Source organism: Primulina huaijiensis, chromosome 5 (genome assembly GCF_012295235.1).
Source record: "Primulina huaijiensis isolate GDHJ02 chromosome 5, ASM1229523v2, whole genome shotgun sequence".
Lineage (NCBI taxonomy): Eukaryota > Viridiplantae > Streptophyta > Magnoliopsida > Lamiales > Gesneriaceae > Primulina > Primulina huaijiensis.
In genome coordinates this window covers 7119629-7141056 of record NC_133310.1, presented here as the reverse complement: position 1 = coordinate 7141056, position 21428 = coordinate 7119629, and the positions used below count along the sequence as shown (strand labels likewise).

The 21428-nt window shown below is 34.6% G+C and overlaps 1 protein-coding gene and 1 pseudogene across 1 annotated transcript; one reads left to right on the top strand and one right to left on the bottom strand.

The window, feature by feature from the left end:
- Window positions 1-2289: 2289 nt before the first annotated feature.
- LOC140976579 (uncharacterized) lies at window positions 2290-10169 on the top strand (annotated as a pseudogene).
- LOC140976578 (cytochrome P450 714A1-like) lies at window positions 10044-17232 on the bottom strand. Its single transcript, XM_073440813.1, has 5 exons — window positions 16845-17232; window positions 12867-13096; window positions 12269-12519; window positions 11178-11553; window positions 10044-10457 (listed from the first exon to the last, which is right to left on the bottom strand). The coding sequence occupies exons 1-5, from the start codon at window positions 17182-17184 to the stop codon at window positions 10050-10052; spliced, it is 1605 nt and encodes a 534-aa protein (XP_073296914.1). The 5' UTR covers window positions 17185-17232; the 3' UTR covers window positions 10044-10049.
- Window positions 17233-21428: the final 4196 nt, after the last annotated feature.

Sequence of the window (21428 nt, the reverse complement as noted above, 5' to 3'; positions counted from 1 at the left end):
CCTCAGACTTTGACTCAACGAGAACGACTCGATTTCAAAACTTTAAAAGCACCAAAAATATCCAGTAGCTTGCTTGAAATTCAATCTTAGGACCTACGTTTCAAAAACGACTCAATTCGCTTACCGAGTGACTCGTTTCCCACCGTTTTTGCGTTTTCGGTTAAACAAATGACCAAACTACCCTTCCGACTCGAACCAACGGGAGACAGACCTTTATTAACATTCTAAGACCCAATTTGAGCTGCTAGAACCTCCCAAACTCAAGCCAAAACCGAAACTTGAATCCAAATTTTAACCTAGGCTCTTTTCGTCCTTATTTTGACATATTTGGATAATTTACGACCCCAAACAGACCACGGATCGAAACGCCCCTTGGCTCATACCAGCCCCTCACCAGGAGCCTAAGGCATGCCCCAGCCCCTGGTCTAGACCTTACACCATCCCCTTAGCCCTAGGAACCACACCACCAAAATAGCCCAACAAGTGCATGTTTGTGGAGTTTCGGTTCCAGTGCTAAACCAACCCATCCAAGCCTTGACCGAACCCTCCCTAGACCTTCCTAGGAACCTTATCCTTCCCTCAAGACCACGGCTAGTGTCCCATGCAGCCCCATGACCGATAGAACCCCCCTTGGGGCGCCCTCTTACCGCTATTATGCCTTCCAAAACTTACTCTTAACGTTTAACTTAACTCTTAAATCTTTCGGTTTGCATCCCTCCTTCAACAATTCATAAAACATCAAGAATCTTTATTGAAACACATGAGATGCACATGCGGAAATTGAAAAGCACCATCTTTATAAACTTTTCACAAAAAATCAAATACATGAAATATTATGGATTGGATGGTGCATAAAGAAGAGTTTGAAAACATGTCTTGTTCCTTTATTCTTACAAACTACGAGTGACGTCGCGGCGAGAGACGAACGGTACGCAAAACTTCCTTCCTTCATCTCCTCTAGGATTCGGCCTCCCTAGGGTTTGAATGAGAGTGTGTGTGTTGATGGTGAGAGACGTTTGATATGGGTGTAGGGTGGCTAGGGTTATTTAATTTAATCATTAGTTTGCTAAATGAGCTTTAGGTTAGATTAAAGGCCATAATTCTTTTAATTAAATCTTTGTTAATCTAGGCCCATAAGGAATTAATTAAATCCATAATGAATCCACTAAAAGTCCAAAAAATATTTAAAAAAATTTGGTGCTACTCGTTTCTAGTATTATAAACCCAAAACTTCTCATTTTCTAGCAAAAATTCATTACTGATTAAGTTCGTTCCTTACTAAAAATAAATTTATCGCTTTCCTAATTTAGATTGCTAAATCTAGAGTTTCCATTTCCTAAACTTCTAAAAATAGAAACCTTATCAAAATCATATATGGTTCTCTCGCAATTGCCGCACATCGCATATTAGAATGCAGAAAGTTTACATTCATAACATTTGGATAAATATTCATTCAATCATATCGATATTTAAACATACCTTTAAACTACTTATTTGAATAAACTTCTTATTAATTTTCATATATGTTTAGGTTAGTGTGTTCGAGTTTTCGGGCATTACATAAATTATGTATAATATAATGATAATAAATAAATTGAAATATACGAATAATCAAAGAATATATGAAATAGAACTTGTGTCAAATATATGTGTACACTAAATAATTAATATCAAAAGTAAGTCAAATGTTACATAAACAAAAAGTGTTAAAGTAACAATTATTTCTCCAGAAAATACTCAACAATAAAACATAATTCCACTTATCTGCTTCAATTTCGAAATAAACTCGGTATCTTTTGATACTAATATTATACTTTTGTTTTATTTTTTTTAATTTCAACACACTTTTATTTTTATTTTTTTTATTTCAAAAATTCAAATATCAATTTAGTCTCTCCATAATATGTCAAATTTAACTTTAGTCAATCGATAATTATAAAAAAGACTATACACACGCGATGCCGCGTGTGGAGATTAACTAATATATTTAATAAAACCAATATTAGTTCCAGATATATGTGAACGCACACGCCTGGTGACTAATTCTTTTTTTCCAAGATGGTAATGACTTATGATCCAGAAATTATCAACTTCATCTATAGAAGAATATGTCGACAATTTTTAATTTAAATCCCGAAAAAAGAAAGGCTGTTATTTATTTATTTTATTTTGGTAATTTATGATATGTAAATAAATAAATAAATAAATAAATAATAGATGATAAGTTCATACGAACGAGTGATCCATATTATTTATTTTAGATAAAAAAATCATTCGATTCAAACACAAAATTTATAATTTGTTTATTATTCCTTCCATCAAATCTGATGCTACCATGGTACAGACTGTATCATAATCTCCTGCAATGAGAAGATGCGACGTGGTTTCCGTGATCTATATTGGACGAAAGCCCGCTGAAGAATTTCCAGAACAATAGCATATCCGTTCATTCTTCCGAGACACTTTAATAATCAAAAGACTTTTGGGTATATTTTCCGCATAAATTTTCAAGGATTCTGAGGAAAAACCACAAATGAGTTCAAATGCAGTGTATGGTAATCCTCAGTTTATCATTTTTAAGCTCCCAAAATCTCGAAAAATATCGCTGATCAGAGTAAATTTTGGGGGATATCGGAGATGGCAATCATCTGGTTTTTGTTTTTCTGCGTCTTTTTCCTGCCAAAAACCCAGTTCGAAACTGAAGTTTCTCGCAAAATCCGCGGCCTCTGCTTCTTCTTTTCCTCCGGTCAGCGGCGCCGGCGCCGGATATTGGGGTAACATTTCAATGAAATTTCAATTCCCATTAAGGATTTTCTCTTCTTGAGCTAGAATCCGTGCCGCCGGCGCCGGATAATTCTCATGTGAAATTGATTTGATATGCAAGATTTGTCTTTTAACAAATTATTTATTTTATTAGTTTAGGAAATGGTTGCATAAGTGCTTGCTATAGCTTGGACTTTGAGAATTATGCAAAGGAATAACTGAACTTTGTTGTCCTCATGTTAGCCACATACAAGATTATAAAGGGTGGGTGAAGTTTTGGATTTCGATCTATGAGTAAGAATTCTGTCTCTAAGTGATGAGTATTATTCGATTTTTCCGATGGTTATTCGAGTATCATGTGCTATGATGGGATGATTAGAACTACACGAAACAGAAAATCACTACTTCAGATTATTTGTTTGATGCACATTGACTGGTGTGAATTTTATGCTAAAGGGTGTTTCCTGAATGTTTCTAGAGCAACTGATTGGAGCAAAACCAAATAAAAAAACACAAAGAATAGCTGGCACGGATCAGGAGGAAATAGAAGATCCAACACTTTTAGCTGATCCGGATAGTTGTTTCTGTGAATTTAATGGGGTACAGTTCCATCACAATTTGTGATTTTGAGTCTCCCGCTTTAAAAACATTAGAAGAAGGGACAAGTAGTCTTACTGAAAGGGTCAATTTTCCTTTGATTATGTTACATGGGTTCGGATCCTCGCTTTTTTCTTGGAATCGAGTAATGAAACCTTTAGCCCAGATCATGGGATCGAAGGTTCTTGCCTTTGATAGACCAGCTTTTGGATTGACATCAAGGGTAAATGCTATCAAGCATTCATCTATGTATAACAAAGATGGGACACCTTTAAATCCTTACTCAATGATATTCTCCGTGTTGGCGACACTCTTCTTCATCAATTTCTTAGCTGCTGAGAAGGTCATTCTTGTGGGGTATGTGCTATCGGAAAGTGAACTGGATACTGCTATTTTTATTGATACCAATTAAATATTTAATCAACCTTCCCCTATCCTATCTGAGTGTTTTATTGAGTGAGCGTGCTAAAGATAACATAGCTTTTAGCTTACTGATTTTAAAGCTCTGTTACTTTGTCCAAGACTCCGAGTAAGAAATACATAAATTAAATGTAACAGTACTGTCGGACCAAATTAATAATCTTTAATTTTACATATATTAAGTTGAGATCTCTGGTACTTATTGTATTTACTGGGAGAAGTGCAGGCACTCTGGTGGTTCCCTTGTTGCTGTAGATACATAATTTGAGGCACCAGAGCGTGTAGCTGCTCTAATCCTTGTTGCCCCAGCCATTGTTGCACCATTTTTCAAGAGGAATGTTAGAAAATATGATCAAGCTGGGATAGATAGCCACATGAAGGGAAACAACTCAAATTCAACAACTCCAGTGACTCTATTTCTAATTCTTCGCAATATTTTAGTAAAGTTTACTACATACATTGCTGACACAATTGTGAGCATTGTAAAATGGATGCGAGTCATGGTAAATTTTCTGTATAAGAAAGCTCTTTTAGCATTCCTGCGTTCTTCGGTCGGCGTGATGTTGGTAAGAATTTTTTTTACTCTGGATCGAGTAACAGTAGATTTCCGAATAGTTTTGAAATATGTGCTATTGTGATCATGATAATTTTTTTATATATCTATATCTTTAGTCAAGAGTTCCGTTTCATGATTTCAGATAAGGATCGTAATCGATAAATTTGGAATACCAGCCATTCGATCTTCATGGTGTGATCCAAATCAAGTTTCTGACACTGTTTTACGGGGTTATACAAAGGTGAATACTTACTATTTCTCTCGGCTGGACAACAAAGCTGACCCCTTTTTTCCGAACGTTGAGTAATCAAATGTTTTTCATGGTGAAGCCGCTGGCAATTAAGGGCTGGGACAAGGCTCTGGTGGAATACACATTGGCTGTGCTAACAGATGAGACATCTAATCTAAAGCCGCCACTGGCGGAAAGATTGAAATACATCTCCTGTCCAGGTTTTAAAGTTAAATTTCTTTTTTTTCTTTACTTAGAAAACTTTTCTCTGTCTATTTTGATAATGCAACTACCTGTTGTCTTTTCTTGCTTTGGAAGAGAGCAAATATTGAAGAAACAAAGATATGAAGAAGAAAAATGACATCTTTCAAAAGAAAACCGCTATTTCTTCAAGTATTGAAAAAAAGTTACAGATTTCAACTTTTTGGTCATGTAACTGTGAAGGTGCAACATTTTAGTCCGTAATATATCATCATCATCGTAGCACATTCCCACTAGCTGCAGGGTCAGCAACATGGATAATAGTTCAACAAATCAAACGATTTTCTCACATGGCATCTGTTCAACCAAGATCTAAAATATCATCTTTAACTATCTTTATTCATGTTTTCAATGGCTTACTCGTCATTCTACTCGTTCCATTTATTTGTCAATCTAAGTTATGTTGGATTGAGACCTTGTTTGGTCTCCTCTTCACATGACAAATTATGTTAGACGTCTCACCCTAATATTATCCTCTATGGGGGCACACTTAAATAGTTCGTAATCCTTTCATTTCTAATTCCATCCTTGCGCGTTTTGCCAGACATCCATCTTAATATACGCATTTCTACTAATGTCATCTTATGCATATGTAATCCTGTAGTGACCTAACACTCCGAGCCATAAAGCATAGTTGGTCGAACAATAATCTTATAACATTTTCCTTTTAATCTCGCAGACATCTTTCTATCGCATAAGACTCCTGATGTCATCCTCTATTTCATTCACCTTCATTAATCATATGGTCTATATCCTCTTCAATGTCCTCAGTCTTTTAAATTATAGATCCTATAATTCGCTCCCATAACTTCAACGTGTGACTCATAAGTTTAACTTCTCTGTAGTTTGAGCACTCATGTATATCGTCTTTATTCTTATAAATTGGTATTACAATACTGTTTCCATGATTCTGACATTTTCCTAGTATCTAGAATCCTATTAAATAGCCTAGTCAGCCATTGGATTCCAACTTCCCCCAGACACTTTCATACCTCATTTGGTATCTCATCCAGTCCAACTGCGTTTCTCGGTTTCATCATCTTCAGTGGCTTTGTTACTTCCTTAGCAATAGCTCTATGATGGAACACCGGATGTCTCACTTTCTGCATCTCATGTCTACCCACGCTTAACTCCTCTGTACTTCTCTCATTGAGTAAGTTCATAAAGTAATCCCTCCACCTATCTAGGATAGTTTTATCTTGCATTAAAACTCTATCATCTTCACGGTTGATACACCCGGCATGTCTCAAGTCTTTAGTCTTCCGATCTCTAGCTTTCGCTATCTTAAAAATAGTTTTCTCTCCTTCTGTACCTAGCCTATCGTACAAATCATCATAAGCTCTTTTCTTAGCATGTCCTACTGCTCTATTACTGACTCTCTTGGCTTGTTTATGTAGCTCATATGATCCTTGGTATCTATCTTCTAGCCAGTTCTTGAACCTTATTTTCTTTTCCATAATGACTTATTGCACCTCATTGTTCCACCACCATTGCCCACTCCTAAAAGTTACTAAATAACTCTCCTTCTTCTTAAAGAAAGTGCTTACTATCCCAAGATCAATAGTTAGAACAAAGTCTAGAATAGAAACCCTTGTGTTATTTGAACCCCAAAGCCTTAACCTCCATGGACCCTCTCATACCCAACTCTATCCTTACTTACATAGCCATTTAAATATCTGCCTAAAACGATCTTTTCCTCACGGGGGATTCTACTGACTACATCTCTTAGAGAGTTCCAAAATTCCTTCTTAGTCTCATCATCTTGTCCCACTTGTGGTGTATACGCCCTAATAATATAAACGATCTCTGGTTCTAAGGCTAAAGTGATCTTCATAATTGTATCCCCAAACCTCCTAACCGCAACAATGCATCCTTATCCGCCACTATTCTCACTCCATTTCTAATTTTCTTTGTTCCTGAAAAGAAAAGTTTGAAACATTATCCTAATTCCTTAGTCTTGCTTCTCTTCCACATTGTCTCTTTAAGACAAGCTATGTTTACCTTCTTTGTTCGCATAACATCCACCAACTCTATTGACTTGCCCGTCAACGTTCCTATGTTCCAAGAGGCTAATCTAATCTTTCTAATCCTAGTCTGAACTAGCTTTTTTTCTCGTCCCTGTCCAGTAAGGCGTGATAACCCTTGCCTATTTATCACTGCAACAGGGTGCCGTTGCAGTGCGCCTAGCTCATTTGACAGTAAACCAGAGCATAGGTGAAACACGTCTCTTAAAGCGGGCGACGACCTAGCATTTCGCTTTAATCTGTTTGAACTAGTATCCATGTGAAGTGGTGTACGCAATAGTTGGTTGGCTGTCACAGGCCTAACACCAACTCTGATAATTTTTTTACGGTGCTAGGCTATCACCGACATAGCACCAACACTCTTTTATCCGGGCTTGTGACCGGCTGTCACAACGGACGGAGTTTAGTCCGTGATATATGATATATCAGTTTAGTTTCGTAAACTGTAGGACAATTTATTATTGTACTTGTCATCATTTTCTGATTTCCATAAAAAGAATTCCAGCTTATGGCATTTAGACAGGAATTAATAAATTGATTACTGAAATATATTTATTCGACTTAAAATGATATTCACATATATTTCATATTAAACTTTACAGGAACGATCGAAATATGACGTGTCGTTTCGGTTGTTGCACGTTTTAAAAATATTTGAGTTGTACAGTTACTTGCAGCTATAACTTTTAGTAAAAAAACAAAACATTAGATATAAAATGTCACGCCCCGAACCCGAGATATGACACCAACGTTGCTTTCAAATAAAATTCGAAAACAACAAGTCTCGTAGTATATAATTTAACCAAAACTAGAATATTATTTCATAACAAAATTTGTGTTTACATCCCAAAATGCAAAACATAAATTAAATATATCAGTAGAAGCTAAAATTTATCAATATAACAGCAGCAGAAATCGAATAACAACCGCAATTCTAAATTTCTCATTTTAACCCGTCCTATGACTAGGTATGCTCTTCTTCAAGTTTCTCTTCATTCTTATCTGGGGAGGGAATGTAAAAGGAACATTAAGTTAATTGGGCCAATTGAACATGATATACAACATGATTTATATAATATATGAACATAATTTTCGAAATCAGATCATAAGACTTATCATAGCAGAATGTATCTTTCATGCAGAAAATTTCATAAACCAGACAAACTTATAGCATTTAAATTCCTCTAATTTCTCCCTGGATATTGATATCAGGCCGCAGATGTTACTCCAATAGAGGATGAGTTCATATTATCAGTTATCATCCCATTACATTAGGTCCATAAACATAAAAAATTTGGAAATTTTTTTCCACTTAGATTTCGATTCATAAAGTATTTAAAAACATATTTTTCAATTCAGAAACCGTATATACGGATGAAGACATGTTCAATCGATTTAAAACACATACATACTTTTAAAACGATAAGCCCAATCAAATTCATATAGTGGAAAACTAGCACGGATCATCCTATATCATCGATTTTACGACAAAGCTTAAGAATTATATGTCCGAAGAAACCTTATATATCTACATGTGTAAAATATTATGTGTCTCCACTCGAAAGGCGAGTATTTCCGGTGGTTGTCGATCTTTCTATGGTTTTGCTCTTCGTTGTCCTCAACTACGAGTTTTACAAAATATTCACAATAGAAGTTCCATTGTAACATGGGACAAAACACTAGCGTGATTGCCTATGAAGAAGTAGATGCTAAAATTCAAAGACTTTCAATTTGGAAAAAGAATGTGGTGGTGGATAAAATATGTAACAGAAAATGTGTGTGGATTCTTGATGAATTAGGATGATGACAAGTTATGGTTTATAAGAAATTGGAACAAAATGTTCTATGTATTCTGTTGTGTAAAGTGACCGCATTTATGGTCATAATCTCAATTTCAATCCTGTAACTATAATTCAAGGATCGATTTGGTCATTCCTGCCGAATCAAATGGGAAAATGTTAACCAACTTCCAACGTTTCTGCTGAATAACTTAAGTCGATTGCCTGAGAATAATTACTGAATCAGTTAGTAATCACATTCATATTTAAAATGTCTCATCAAGAAATTGATGAGCTGATCTTGTGCTTCACACATAAACTTAATGCAACAATTATACTTGTTCATGTAAAGCAGAATTATACTTGTCGATGTCCTCCAGAGGTTGGTTCCACATTTTATGATCGAGTCTTGTTCGGTTTAGTTATTTACTTCTTCTGATTCTACTGATTCAAGTTGTAAACGTGCATGGATTCGGATAGTGTATTTGCACTGGCTTCAAACTAATTGATATTATATTCGAATGATAAAAATATGGTTCTTACTGTCTCGATTTACTTAATGAACAACAGTACTGATCATTACTGGTGACACGGATCGACGTGTCCCGGCTTGGAACGCCGAAAGACTCTCACGGGCTATTCCTGGATCATGCCTAGAGATAATCAAGAACTGCGGGCACTTGCCTCAGGAAGAAAAGGCTGAAGAATTTGTATCTATTGTTGATAAGTTCCTCCAAAGAGTATTTGGAGCTGCACAAGCGCCTCGTTTGCAAGTCGTGACTTGATATTCGCCTCCTCGATGATGCAGATGGAAAGGCAAGAATATCGGTTTCTTCATCATTGCTAATGAAACTGAAAGAAGCTCATGTACTAAGGTGTGGTGACATTTTTCAACCAGAAGGGAGTTTTACGGCTGGAGGTAAGTTAGGCAGTGGAATATAAGATATGATAAGGAAAAATTTGATTGTGATTATGAGTGTAAAAGTCTTCATTTTCCCATTACATTATCAGGAGAGGTTTAAGGATATGTTTGGATCGAACTATTTGAAATGGAAGACTTTAATATTTATGTGCAAATCCATCTTCACCTACTTGATAATTTAATTCCATTCTTTTGAAATTCATTACCCTTTATTTTTTGTTTGTGAATCAATATAATAGGTTTCAAATTCTTTCAACACCTTTTCAATCTTGTCTTCAAATCCAATTTACACCATCCAAATACAACCTTAGTGAAATGCTAAGTATGGGCAGTGATTCATTCTCCTTACCAGAATGATTCCAGTTAAAAGATGAGTGCCCCTTCCTCAAAATAGATTACATTGTTCATTCTCAACAAAACAACACTCCCCTGAATATATTATTCTTAACCCAAAATACACAAACTATTCAACCAACTCGGTATTCTACTACACCTTCGTCTAACGCTTTCGAATGCATAAATGAACATCCTGTCCAGGCTCGACAATCATCCTAAAAGCAGGTGAATGCCTATACTTGGGTGACAAGGAGAACGTGAACTTCGAAACGATGAGAAAAACAATGATTTTGAGCTGAACGAGTGCGAAACTCTTGCCCAAGCACAACCTAGGACCTAACCCGAACGGGATATAAGCATTAGAAATCCCATTCGTGAAGCGTTGTGGGTTGAATTCGTTCGCATCGGCTCCCCAAATATCAGGGTCTCGGTGAAGAGTAGGGATTAAGGTCCACAGACACACTCCTTTGGGCACCACAATGTGGGCAATTTTAGTTTCTTGAAGTGCCTCTCTTGATACAAATGCTGCCGGAGGATAGAGCCTTAGCACCTCGTGGATCACCATTGTTGTCTGCATCCATTGGGATGGAGTCAGTTTTTTTATGTTCAAAAAATAGAAAGTAAATGGTAAAAATATAAACACATTTCAAGTTTTGGTCATGGACAGATGATATCTTTTTTCCATCATTATTATTACAAACAACTCTCAAAGGTAATAATAAGTTTCATCGACGATGACTTATAACACCAATGTATCACGTTTGAGATTAGCTCTGAGATTGTAATACCTTCCACTCAAAAAAATAAGTTTAATCGGAATAGAAGAGGAGGAGAGTGAAGTTCTATGAATTTTGGGAAACAACTATAAGATTTACTTTGGAAAATCATCAAAAGAAAATCCATTTTACACGTTCACCATTAAAATTAATATTTTAATTCAATAATTACTGCATTAAGAAAGCAAAGAAAATATAAAAATAAAATATTATATTTTAGCCACATGGAATTTTGATTTTAAGAAATAGGTAAATTTTCTTTTAGTTATGTATGTTAGTTTCTTTATGGTTTTAATACTCTATGTTATCAAATTGGTGTCATGTTAACGTAACGTCGGAAAAAAGATTAAAATTGATTTTAAAAAAAATAGAGTAAGATAAAAATTTGACAACATAGAGGACCAAAATTGCAAAGAAATATAAAGTACCAAAAAATGTAATTTAGAAAAAACTTAGTAAAACGAACTTTTTAGATAATAATTTGATTCAATAAAATAAAAGAACTGCATGCTTACCGTTTTCAACTTATGCAATGAGTCCGCATCCAAGCTTCCCCCATTGGCACGGCAGACCTCGTCGACCTCCGCGCGTATCCGAGCCTGCCACTGTGGGTGCAACGCCAGCAGCATGAGGCACCATGACGCAGCAACGGCGGTGGATTCATGGCCAGCAAAGTAGATGTTCTTGCAGTTGTCCACTATGAATTTCTTGTAATTCGAAACATGATCATCATCATTAACATTGTTCATGGCTCCTTCTAGAATCAGCTGCATCAGATCTTTGTTTCCGCTAAAGCATTCTCCGTCGCGCTCCTTCACGGCGTCCCATATCAGCGACTCTATCTCCTTCTCCAGTTGCTCTATTTTCTTCTGCTGCCCCGTCGAGAAAATTCTGCGATTGCGCAGTTATTTTTCGAGATATGACCTTTGTTTCATTCAACTTCAAGCAAGTCTACTTATCCAGGTGCATTATATTGATATTACTAGCTATCTAGCAGTTTGGTTCTTCAAATAATATAAAGATAATCTCATCGACCCAAAGAAAAATCAAATTGGAAAAGAAATCCATGTGAATTTTATATTATATATGTTATAAAATATCGATCGACCCAATGAAAAGGGGAAAAAAACATAATTGATCATGTAAGTGGACTATTTTGTGTTTTTGTTTTTTAAACAGACGAAGTTTGTTCTTAGTGTAATAATTTTTTTCTTAGACACTCTTATTCTGTCATAATATTGACGTGGTGATGAATATCTCGACAATATTCGACGTTATGTCTGTAATTTTTTACGTCATGACCCTCCAACGAAATAAGACCAGCAACCAAAAAAAAAAAAGGTTACTGCAACCATACAAATCGAAATCCAAAATAAACCAACTTACTTTCATTTTCTATACCACTCGATTATAGATTATAAAACATGAAATTAATATCCAATTAAAATAGTAAATGCTTTTGAATGAATTTTCCAGATTATATATTCCCATATTAAACGTCTCGTTTTTTGTTTTTTAATTTGAAAAGAGGGTTACTTTCTTTCAGTAATTGTACATTTTGTAAATTAAAATAATAAATACAAAATGGGTTAAAAAAAAAACATACCCAAACGTATGGGAACCAAAAAGGAAGTTTTGGCTAGACATGAGTTTTTGAAGTGTCCTAAGCTTTGTGAAAACCCGTTTTCCATTCAGAAACGAACTACCGAAACACGCTTTTGAGATCACATCCGCAGAAACGCATCTCAAATCCTCTTCAACTTGGATTTCTGCCATGTTTCCACCTTGGCCTTCTATATATCCCTCCCATTTGCCAATTAATGATTCCACAGATTCAACCATCAATCCCACCATTCCCTGCAGTATTTAATTTCAAATATATATATATATTTGATATTAATACAATATCTTTTTTTATTTAGTGTGGTACTTGATAATTTAATATATAAACATCTTTATGTTATAAATTTTCCGAGCCCCTCCCAAATTCTGGCCCCGGAGCAGAGGCCTCATGGACCTCGCCTCAGGTCCGCCTCTGCGTGCCGTAAAGTCGCGATACTAGAACCATCAAACATAAAAATAAAAGAGTCATAGTAAAGAGACCGATAGGATCGATATAAATCGGTGTTATGATTTGATCTTTTTTCCTATAATTTGTATCATTATCAGATTTAAGTCTCAGACCAATAGCTTTATAAAATTACCTTGACCTTGTGCATGAAAAATTGAGGTGCGACAATCTTCCTTTGTCGTGCCCATAAGTGCCCATTGGACCTCAAAATCCCATTGCCAAGCATTGGGGCAAGTCTCTTTGTGATGTACGAAGGCTTGCCCAAGTGCGAAGATAGGCTGTGATTGTTCATTTCCTTCACCACTTCTGGGTGGGTCACGTATAAATGTTGCTTGTTCACTGTCGAATATGTGTATATTGGACCTGCAAACAACATTAATTCATCAACTAATTCATTACATGTAATTTTGTAATAGGATCCAAATCACTATATTCTCGTTTACTCGAAATAATGTCTTTCAACTTAAATATCAGTTAATCATGATTCCTAATCGAAGGTGTTCCGGTTCCAATGAAAGTTGAAACTATAACAAAATTAAAAAAATTTAGATTTGGTGCTCAATGTTGTCAAATTTAAGCCTAAATTGTATTCTTTAATGTTGATGTGACACTACACACATAAGCGCACGTCTCGACGGAAAATAGCTAAAATTCTCTCTATTTATATAAACTTTGTAATTTGACTGCAAGAAGTAAGTCATCTATATATAGAGAACTTAAAATCAAATATTAATGCATGATTCCATACGGTTCAGATTCAAGTTTCATATTTTTAGAAACAAGAACCAAACCGCGGTCTTCCGGTTATGAAACATGGGAGACAGTTTCTCTTTTGGTCCAGTAGGGTTTTGATCGACATTATGATGCATGGAGTAAGTAGTACTCAAGTGATAATTAATGTTGTGGGCAGTGGAAGACCTAAACACATGCATAGATTGTACCGGCCTGTCTGCGCGAGTCTTGTGGGAAAACTGGGGGTGGTCCTGCAATGCATGTGCGGTGGTTCTATCATTAGCAAAATTTCAGGATTTTGGGACATCCAATTCCTACGTGTGCCATGCACATGCACCTGTCTGAATATCGTCTCAATAATTTGTCCTTTTTTCCCTATTTTTTCGGGCGTATGTGTGACATTTTTGTACCAAGTGAGCCCTTTTCGACATGGGATTGTCCTAATGTCGATGGTGGTTTTCAAGTCTCTCAAATGAACCAAAAATCATTTAGGTTGTGAGATTTGAAGATATGAATTTCAAATCCATTTGGTTGTTTTGTTGAATTTATGTTGTATGGATTTTAAATTCATTATAGCATTGATTGACTTGTGTAAATCTAATGATGATTATGATCGATTTCAAATCTATCCTTAAAATTTCTCAACAAATCAAATGTTTCCCTCCAAATTAAATTCTTTGATCCAAATACAATCTATATATGTTTTGACTTAGGAAAAGTTTTGTCAAAATGGGGACAAAATTTACTTGATTATATATGAATTAATTTCTCATCAGCATCATGTTGGTACTCTTGTGAAAAAAAATATATAAATAAAAATAACATATTTATTGAACTACGTACTAATCAAAATTTGACTAATTAAAGATCCAAAAACAAAAAAAATAGACCGATTTACATTCTATGATTTTGTTAATTTTCCCTAATTCAAATGTATGTATGTGAGGACTACATGTAGATCTTGACATGATAACGTCTGAAACACACATGTACGGTTATGAAATTTAAATTTTAATTAACAATATTTTTTAAAAGAAAAAAACAATTTTAAATCTTTTTTAATACTTAAGTTTAAAACTCTAAATGCCAATCTTTCATGACCATGGCAAAAGAATAACAAGTGGTGTACATCGTATCATACAAAAAATTTCGATATATAGATTTTGGGTATATCGAAAATTTCATTACATATACCTAGCATATCGATTATATCGAAATTATACGATATATCGAGATTTCGGTATGGTATCGGTATATATCATTTTATACCGAAAAATCTTACATCTTTAAAATTTTATAAATTTATTGTTTTAAAATATTATATATTTTAAAAATTTTATATATTTTATCGGTATTTCGGTATCCCAATATACACCGAAATTTTACCCAATATACACCGAAATTTTAAAATTTCATATCATTATCGTACAAAAAAATTAGGTATCTTTACTGTAATTTCATATCATTATCGTACAAAAAAATTAGGTATCTTTACTGTACCATATCGAAATCTTCGATATACCGAAAATTCGATAAATTCAACATTTTTTTGATATGAGAATATCAATATACCGAAAATTCGATATGTTTTTCCACCTTAATATTAACTAATGCCCCTACCGCATTGAATTAGGGCCAGATTGATCCAAAAATGTGAATCCTACGGCCCTAATTCACCGTTGCTTCGGGTTCGAATTTTCCGATCTTTATGCATCATTGACATTACTGTACAAAAAAATTAAGTATCGTTATCGTACTATATCGAAATCTTCAATATACCGAAAATTCGATATGTTTTCATCTCTTAAAATTAACTAATTCCCCTACCGCTTTGAATTGGGGCCCGCTTGATCAAAAAATGTGAATCCAACGGCCCTAATTCATGCATGGGGTTCGAATTTTCCGATCTTTATGCATCATTGACATTCCACGTGTCAGTGTTTTAAGAAGTCAATTATTGAGTTTATCGAAATAATTTAGGCAATATTTTTTTGATCTTTTAAAATGATGGAGAAATTTAATTTTTGGTCATCTTTGCCTTTTTTATAATTTTAATTATTTTTCATGTGACTTTGACGTGTCACTGATATAACTCGGAATGAAATTTGACAAATTAGAAAATCGATCACAAAAAGACAAATATACAATATCAAAATTACTATCAATGAAACTTTCAAATCACCCACGTAGCAAAAAGTGTAATAGCTAGATCAATCCAAGAAAGGTGTTTAGTGCAATGTATTTTGGGTGTTCTTTTTCCAAGAAAGGTTCCCAACAATATATACATACTAGCACAAGACGGAACTTTGAAGAAATGAAACTTAGTTTAGGAAGTGGCTGTCGTTTTCGGAGGCCAAGACTTGGCCTTGAACGTTCAAAAAAAAAATCACTTTAATTAGATCAATAATATTCGGATCTTATCTTAGACTTGTAGCCATCATGATCTTGTGCATGTTTATTTTTATCTTTCCTCTTGATTGTGACTTTTGAATCTAATGCAACCATATTGACTCAATAAGTTAAGTTGTATTTGGATCGATAGAAACATGAGTAGCTCTCTTGTAAACGGTCTCATGAATCTTTATCTAAAAGACGGGTCAATTTTATCGATAATCATAATAAAAAAAAATACTGTTAGCATAAAAAAAATAATACTTTTTCATGGATAACCCAAATAAGAGATTCGACCCACGAAATTGATTCTGAAACCGTCTCACAAAAGTTTTTGTGTAGAAACATATATATTATCGTATCAATTTGACTCAAACTTAGAGATAATGATTTAAAATCTCTTGCGTTGTCGCTCTTCAATCTAGTCACTTTAAATCTATAATCTACCCTAAATCTAAATGAGTGGGTCTCATGTGAGACCGTCTCACGGATCTTAATCTGTGAGACGGGTCAATCTTACCCATATTCACAATAAAAAGTAATACTCTTAGCATAAAAAGTAATACTTTTTCATGGATGACCCAAATAAGAGATCCGTCTCACAAATACGACCCGTGAGACCGTCTCACACAAGTTTTTGCCAATCTAAATTTCTAGATCAAACGCAAATTTTATTTAATTTTTGTTATTCATGGTATTTTAAATTCATTTACATAAGATGAAACTTTAACATCGATGAGATCATATATTCGTTATCCTACATATTAAATAGTTCTAAAATTTTTTGGTTCTGATTTCATGCAGACATGAATCATTTCAACTAAATTTGTTTTCCACGATTAAATTTACCAAGAAAAATCATAAATAACTCAAACAAATATATATATATATATATATATACACACATGCAAATATCAACTAATAAATGGCATAAATATTAATATTAAAATCAAGGTAAACAAATAAAAAAAAAAAAAAAAAACTTTACCATATTCTTTCCTCCATTGCTCAAAGTATGGGAAGAGTGTGGAAGTATAATCATGAGCCACAAATTCTCCATCAGTTTCACTCTTCTTCGCATCCGAATTCACTTGAATTCTCTGCATCTCCCTAACATTTCCATATAGAAAACGAGGCTTAGGCCCTCTGATACCTTGTAGCTCGAGCTTCCTTCGAATCCTCCATGGATCAAACCACGCGATCTTCACGAAACACGACGATGCTACGGATACGATTACGACAAGAATGTGGAGACCGTGCTTGGTTATTGCGACGGGAACAAGAGAAAAGAAGAGAATAAGAAGAATGGAGAGAAAAGGGAGTTTCATTTCTCGATCTTATTTTCTTGGTTTTAATGTGGAGTCTTGAAGGGATTTTATAGAGTACTAGGTCTGGTAATCTTTTCATTTATTAACAATATATTATATATATTGGATTTTCAATAAATTCACGTGGGGTCAAGATACATTGAATAATTTTAGCTATTTAATGTGTATGAGATGTGATCACATATCTATTATAATAATATAATTAATGTTCGTATATATGATTCCTTATTACTTGGTCAATTTTGAAATTTTGACGGCACTACTGGAAGACGGTTGATACATACATCTCATTTGGGGGCCATACTATGATGTCTTAGATGTGTTTTGTTCTCTTTTATTCGTATTCCTTTCAAATTCTGAGCAACAATGATAGTCGACATAAGAATTGTATTCCTTTTTCGTAAGACGAATTTGTCCCGTATCAATGTGTTTATAGTTTGAAGACAATAATTTATAAGATACAATGGCTAGCTAGGATATAGATAATGCAACACACCTCCAAATATCGACAAACAAAATATATATCAAGAGCTCTCAAGTCAAGGAAGGGAATAGAGACAATATGAGTGCGGGATAATTATTTCTTATCAATCAAATGAATATCGACATATTATTTACACTCAATCTTTTGAAGAAGCCTTGGCCAATAGACATGTCCATTCTTCATTGGGGTGTCTCTTGAGTCTCCAAGCAGCCTTAGGAGCGCTAGGGAGGCCAAAAATTGCTGCCTCAACGCGAACCTTGTTGCCTGTAACTTTCCAGGTAGCACTTGGGGAGCAGGGGTTCCACAAAATGAGCGCCCCAACGTCTCCTATGCCCATTTGGAGCTCGGGTTTAGCCTCCGGAGCTATCGTTTCAATTTTCCTTAACTTCCTTGCTTAACTTCTTATTCATTAAGCTTATAATACCAACAATCTCTTACATGAATAAAATTAATGCATGTATGCATATTTGCTTGAAAGTTCTTGTGAATTTTTATTTCATTAGGATATGTATCTTGTGACCATGAACTTCCTTAGTATGATATCATTGGATTTATTATTTGCTCAGTGACACGATGTCTTGAACTATTCAGCAGTTTGTGTAAACCAATTCAACAATATCTATACAATAATAATTCTGACAATTTTTTCTTATGTTGTGTCCATTTTGATCTTGGATCATATCTTAAATTCATAAGTGTTCTTATTGAAACGATCATTACTTCACACTTACATAGATTGTGAAGACCCAAAATTTAACTGTACAAAGAGACAAATCACCAAGTTGATTTTTGCTTTAAATTGAAGATGAATTATGGCATGGAGGAGAATAAATTATATTCAACCTTTGGTATGGAGGAGGAATACCTAAAGTCACATTAGTGATTAATGCCATTAACCATACAACCTTTGGTATGGAGGGGGATGGCCTAAAGTCACATTGATGTCTATAAATAGCGGCAAAAGAATGAGTAAAATCACACAAAAACAACATCAAAAGTTTTCTCCAAAAGTTGCAATTTTCGAGTACCAAAAATTCTGCCCAATTTCAGAAAGTTTTACTCATTGTTTTATACATCCAAATCCGGTCTCCACCATTCAGAATATACCTACACATGTTTAGAGTAATATCCAAAATTCAGATCGATCCAACGGTTCAATCAGACGCAAAAATTTTACAATGTGACTGGTTTTTCAGTGTCAAGCTCCAACTTGTTCATTCCAAGTTTTTTGGAACAATCTTTCAGGTAAGTGGGTTTATATGTTATAAAGATTATGTATGTTTTAAAATTCGATCGTCTACTGTATAATGTGAATAAGTGTGGATTTCAAAAATCACTAAATTACTTCAAATCGTTTCGTTTCATTCCATCTGTTTGTTCGTTTATGCTTCTTCGTTTCGTTCTATGTTGGTGTCATTCTGTTCGAACCATTTTGTCTTCGAATGATAAGTTATTTGTTTGAATCTAATAATCATGCATCGGGAAAGCCTGTGAGGGAAAAGTCCCTAAAGGGAGCTTGTATATGAGAGAAGGCCCCAGAGGGAGCCCAAATGAGGGAAAAGACCCCAGAGGGAGTCCATTTACAGGAGAAGGTCCCAGAGGGAGCCTAAGATCAAGGATAGCCCATGATCATTATAATCTGTTTGTCTGATAAGTTCTGTTCTGAAATGTTCTGATTCGAAGTTCTGATTGTTCTAAATCTGATTTATGTTCATCCAACTCTGAAGCTCTGATTTGTTCAATGATTAACTTATGTTCATCCAACTATGATATACTATGCTATGTAAAAGTAGAAGATTTTAAAAGTATTATGTATCAAATGTTTTCTGGTATTCGATCGGCCCCACTTGCTGAGTGTTTCTCAAAACGCTCACCCCCTTACGTCTCTCTTCATATGAGATTGAAGAACATGTAGAACAAATGGAGCATGAGCAGTTCTGGGGCTGGTAAAAAATTAGAAGGAAGGAATTCAAGTTCTGGATATTCAAGTCCATTAGTATTCTGTTGTCTTTCTTAGTAATGTTTATACTTTTCGCTTCCGCAACCTCTGTATTTTTCCTTTCATGTAAAGACAATGAAATTTTATGAAATAGACTGGTATTTGGCTATTTGCTACGAGGCTTATTGTTATTTGATTAACAATACCGGATGTCACCAACGCATCGGTCTCGGGGCGTGACATTTATCAGAGCTACCAGGTTCATAATCCGGCTGGGAGTTTAATACACAAAATTTGACGAAAGTCAAATTTTGGCAAAAGTCCATGCCTTCCTATCCAAATCATTCTGATACATCACACTCATGTCCATTTGTTAAAATCCTCAAATTCAAGTTGTCACCATAGTTGGATGGCTTATTCTTTCGCATAGAGTCTCGAAACTCAATTTCGTCAACTACTTTCAATATGTGCGAAATTACTCCTTCTTTCCACTTGAGAAATATCCAACAAAAGATTTTGTTCAATATAATTATTTTACTTGTCTGATGCGGTAATTTTTATTTTTTGTCAATACTTTAGTTCTAAACCTTTTTCATTCTATTTCTCTAAGAAATGGCTACCCCTCGCACTCGTGCTGAAGCCGCTATTCACATGCGTCAACTTACCATCGACAACCAAACTCGTGAGATTTCTATCCTAAAGGCTCAGCTAGCTAGGGAGAAACAAGAGAAATAGGAGCTCATGGAAGCCAAAATCCTACTTCAAACTGATATACAGCATCTCAACCATCATCTTGATCGAGCAGAGAGCCAGCTCGCCCTCACCCTACGTAACCCATCTCACGTGGTACGACTAGTTTTCTCTAAATGAAAGATGATAGTGAGGATTGAAACTGAGAAGGATCTTGCTAACCGCTCTCGTCATCAACATGAAGACTTTGTTAGCAAGCAAGAACATTATATCGCCAAGTTTCATGGCGCTATGGATAGACTGCAAGAATGAAATAACTATATGCACCTTATCGTGGAAAACGTGAAAGAAGAAGAAGAATTCCCTATAGATATAGTGGAAAAAGAATAGTGATGATGGAGAGATGATAAGGTAGGCTAGACTGGTATTATGGTTATATGATACGAAAAGAAAGAAGTGTAACATTCTTTGAGAATGTACAAAGATAAGTTGAATTATATTGGGAATGTACTTATCAGATATAAGTTGACTTATATTTTTGAGAATATACATATCTGATATAAGTTAACTTACATTTTTGAGAATTTACCTATCGAAGATAAGCTTCTGACTTATATAAGACGAAATGTTTGACTCGTGGATAATAAATTATTTATGAAAATATGAGATAAGAATTATATGAGCTTTGATATTCAGATGTAGAAGTTAATTTTTGTGTCATTAATTAACGGTATGTACATTAAATTTGGAATGCTAAGTACTAAATTTAAATATGCGGTAGTTTGTAATATCTTATGAAGGTAAGAAATAATATATGTTAAGAAATTTATATTATTTTTAGGTCATTACCTTACGAAAATAAAGTTAGATATTGATGAACATCGAGGAAAGTGTAGCATACATAATAAGTTCTGACTCTTCTTATAGTACCAAAAAAAGGAAAGATTTGAGGAAAAAAGACATCCAACAAAACTTGTTTATGTTAAAGCATGATAGGCTCATAGTCTTGATTAAAAAAACGATTTAGTAAAAGAAGAATTGTTTAAGGAATTACTTTATTCCTGTTTATCACGAAAATTGCGGGCGTGCCAAGCACGTGTTCATGCCAAAAATTGTAGAATAACCTGACTC

Coding starts and splice junctions, on each gene's coding strand:
- LOC140976578 (XM_073440813.1), bottom strand. CDS start 17,184: ATGAAACTCCCTTTTCTCTCCATTCTTCTTATTCTCTTCTTTTCTCTT. Junction 12,520..12,866: donor TTTTCATGCACAAGGTCAAG/GTAATTTTATAA, acceptor TAAATACTGCAG/GGAATGGTGGGATTGATGGT. Junction 10,458..11,177: donor CATTGCATAAGTTGAAAACG/GTAAGCATGCAG, acceptor CAATGGATGCAG/ACAACAATGGTGATCCACGA.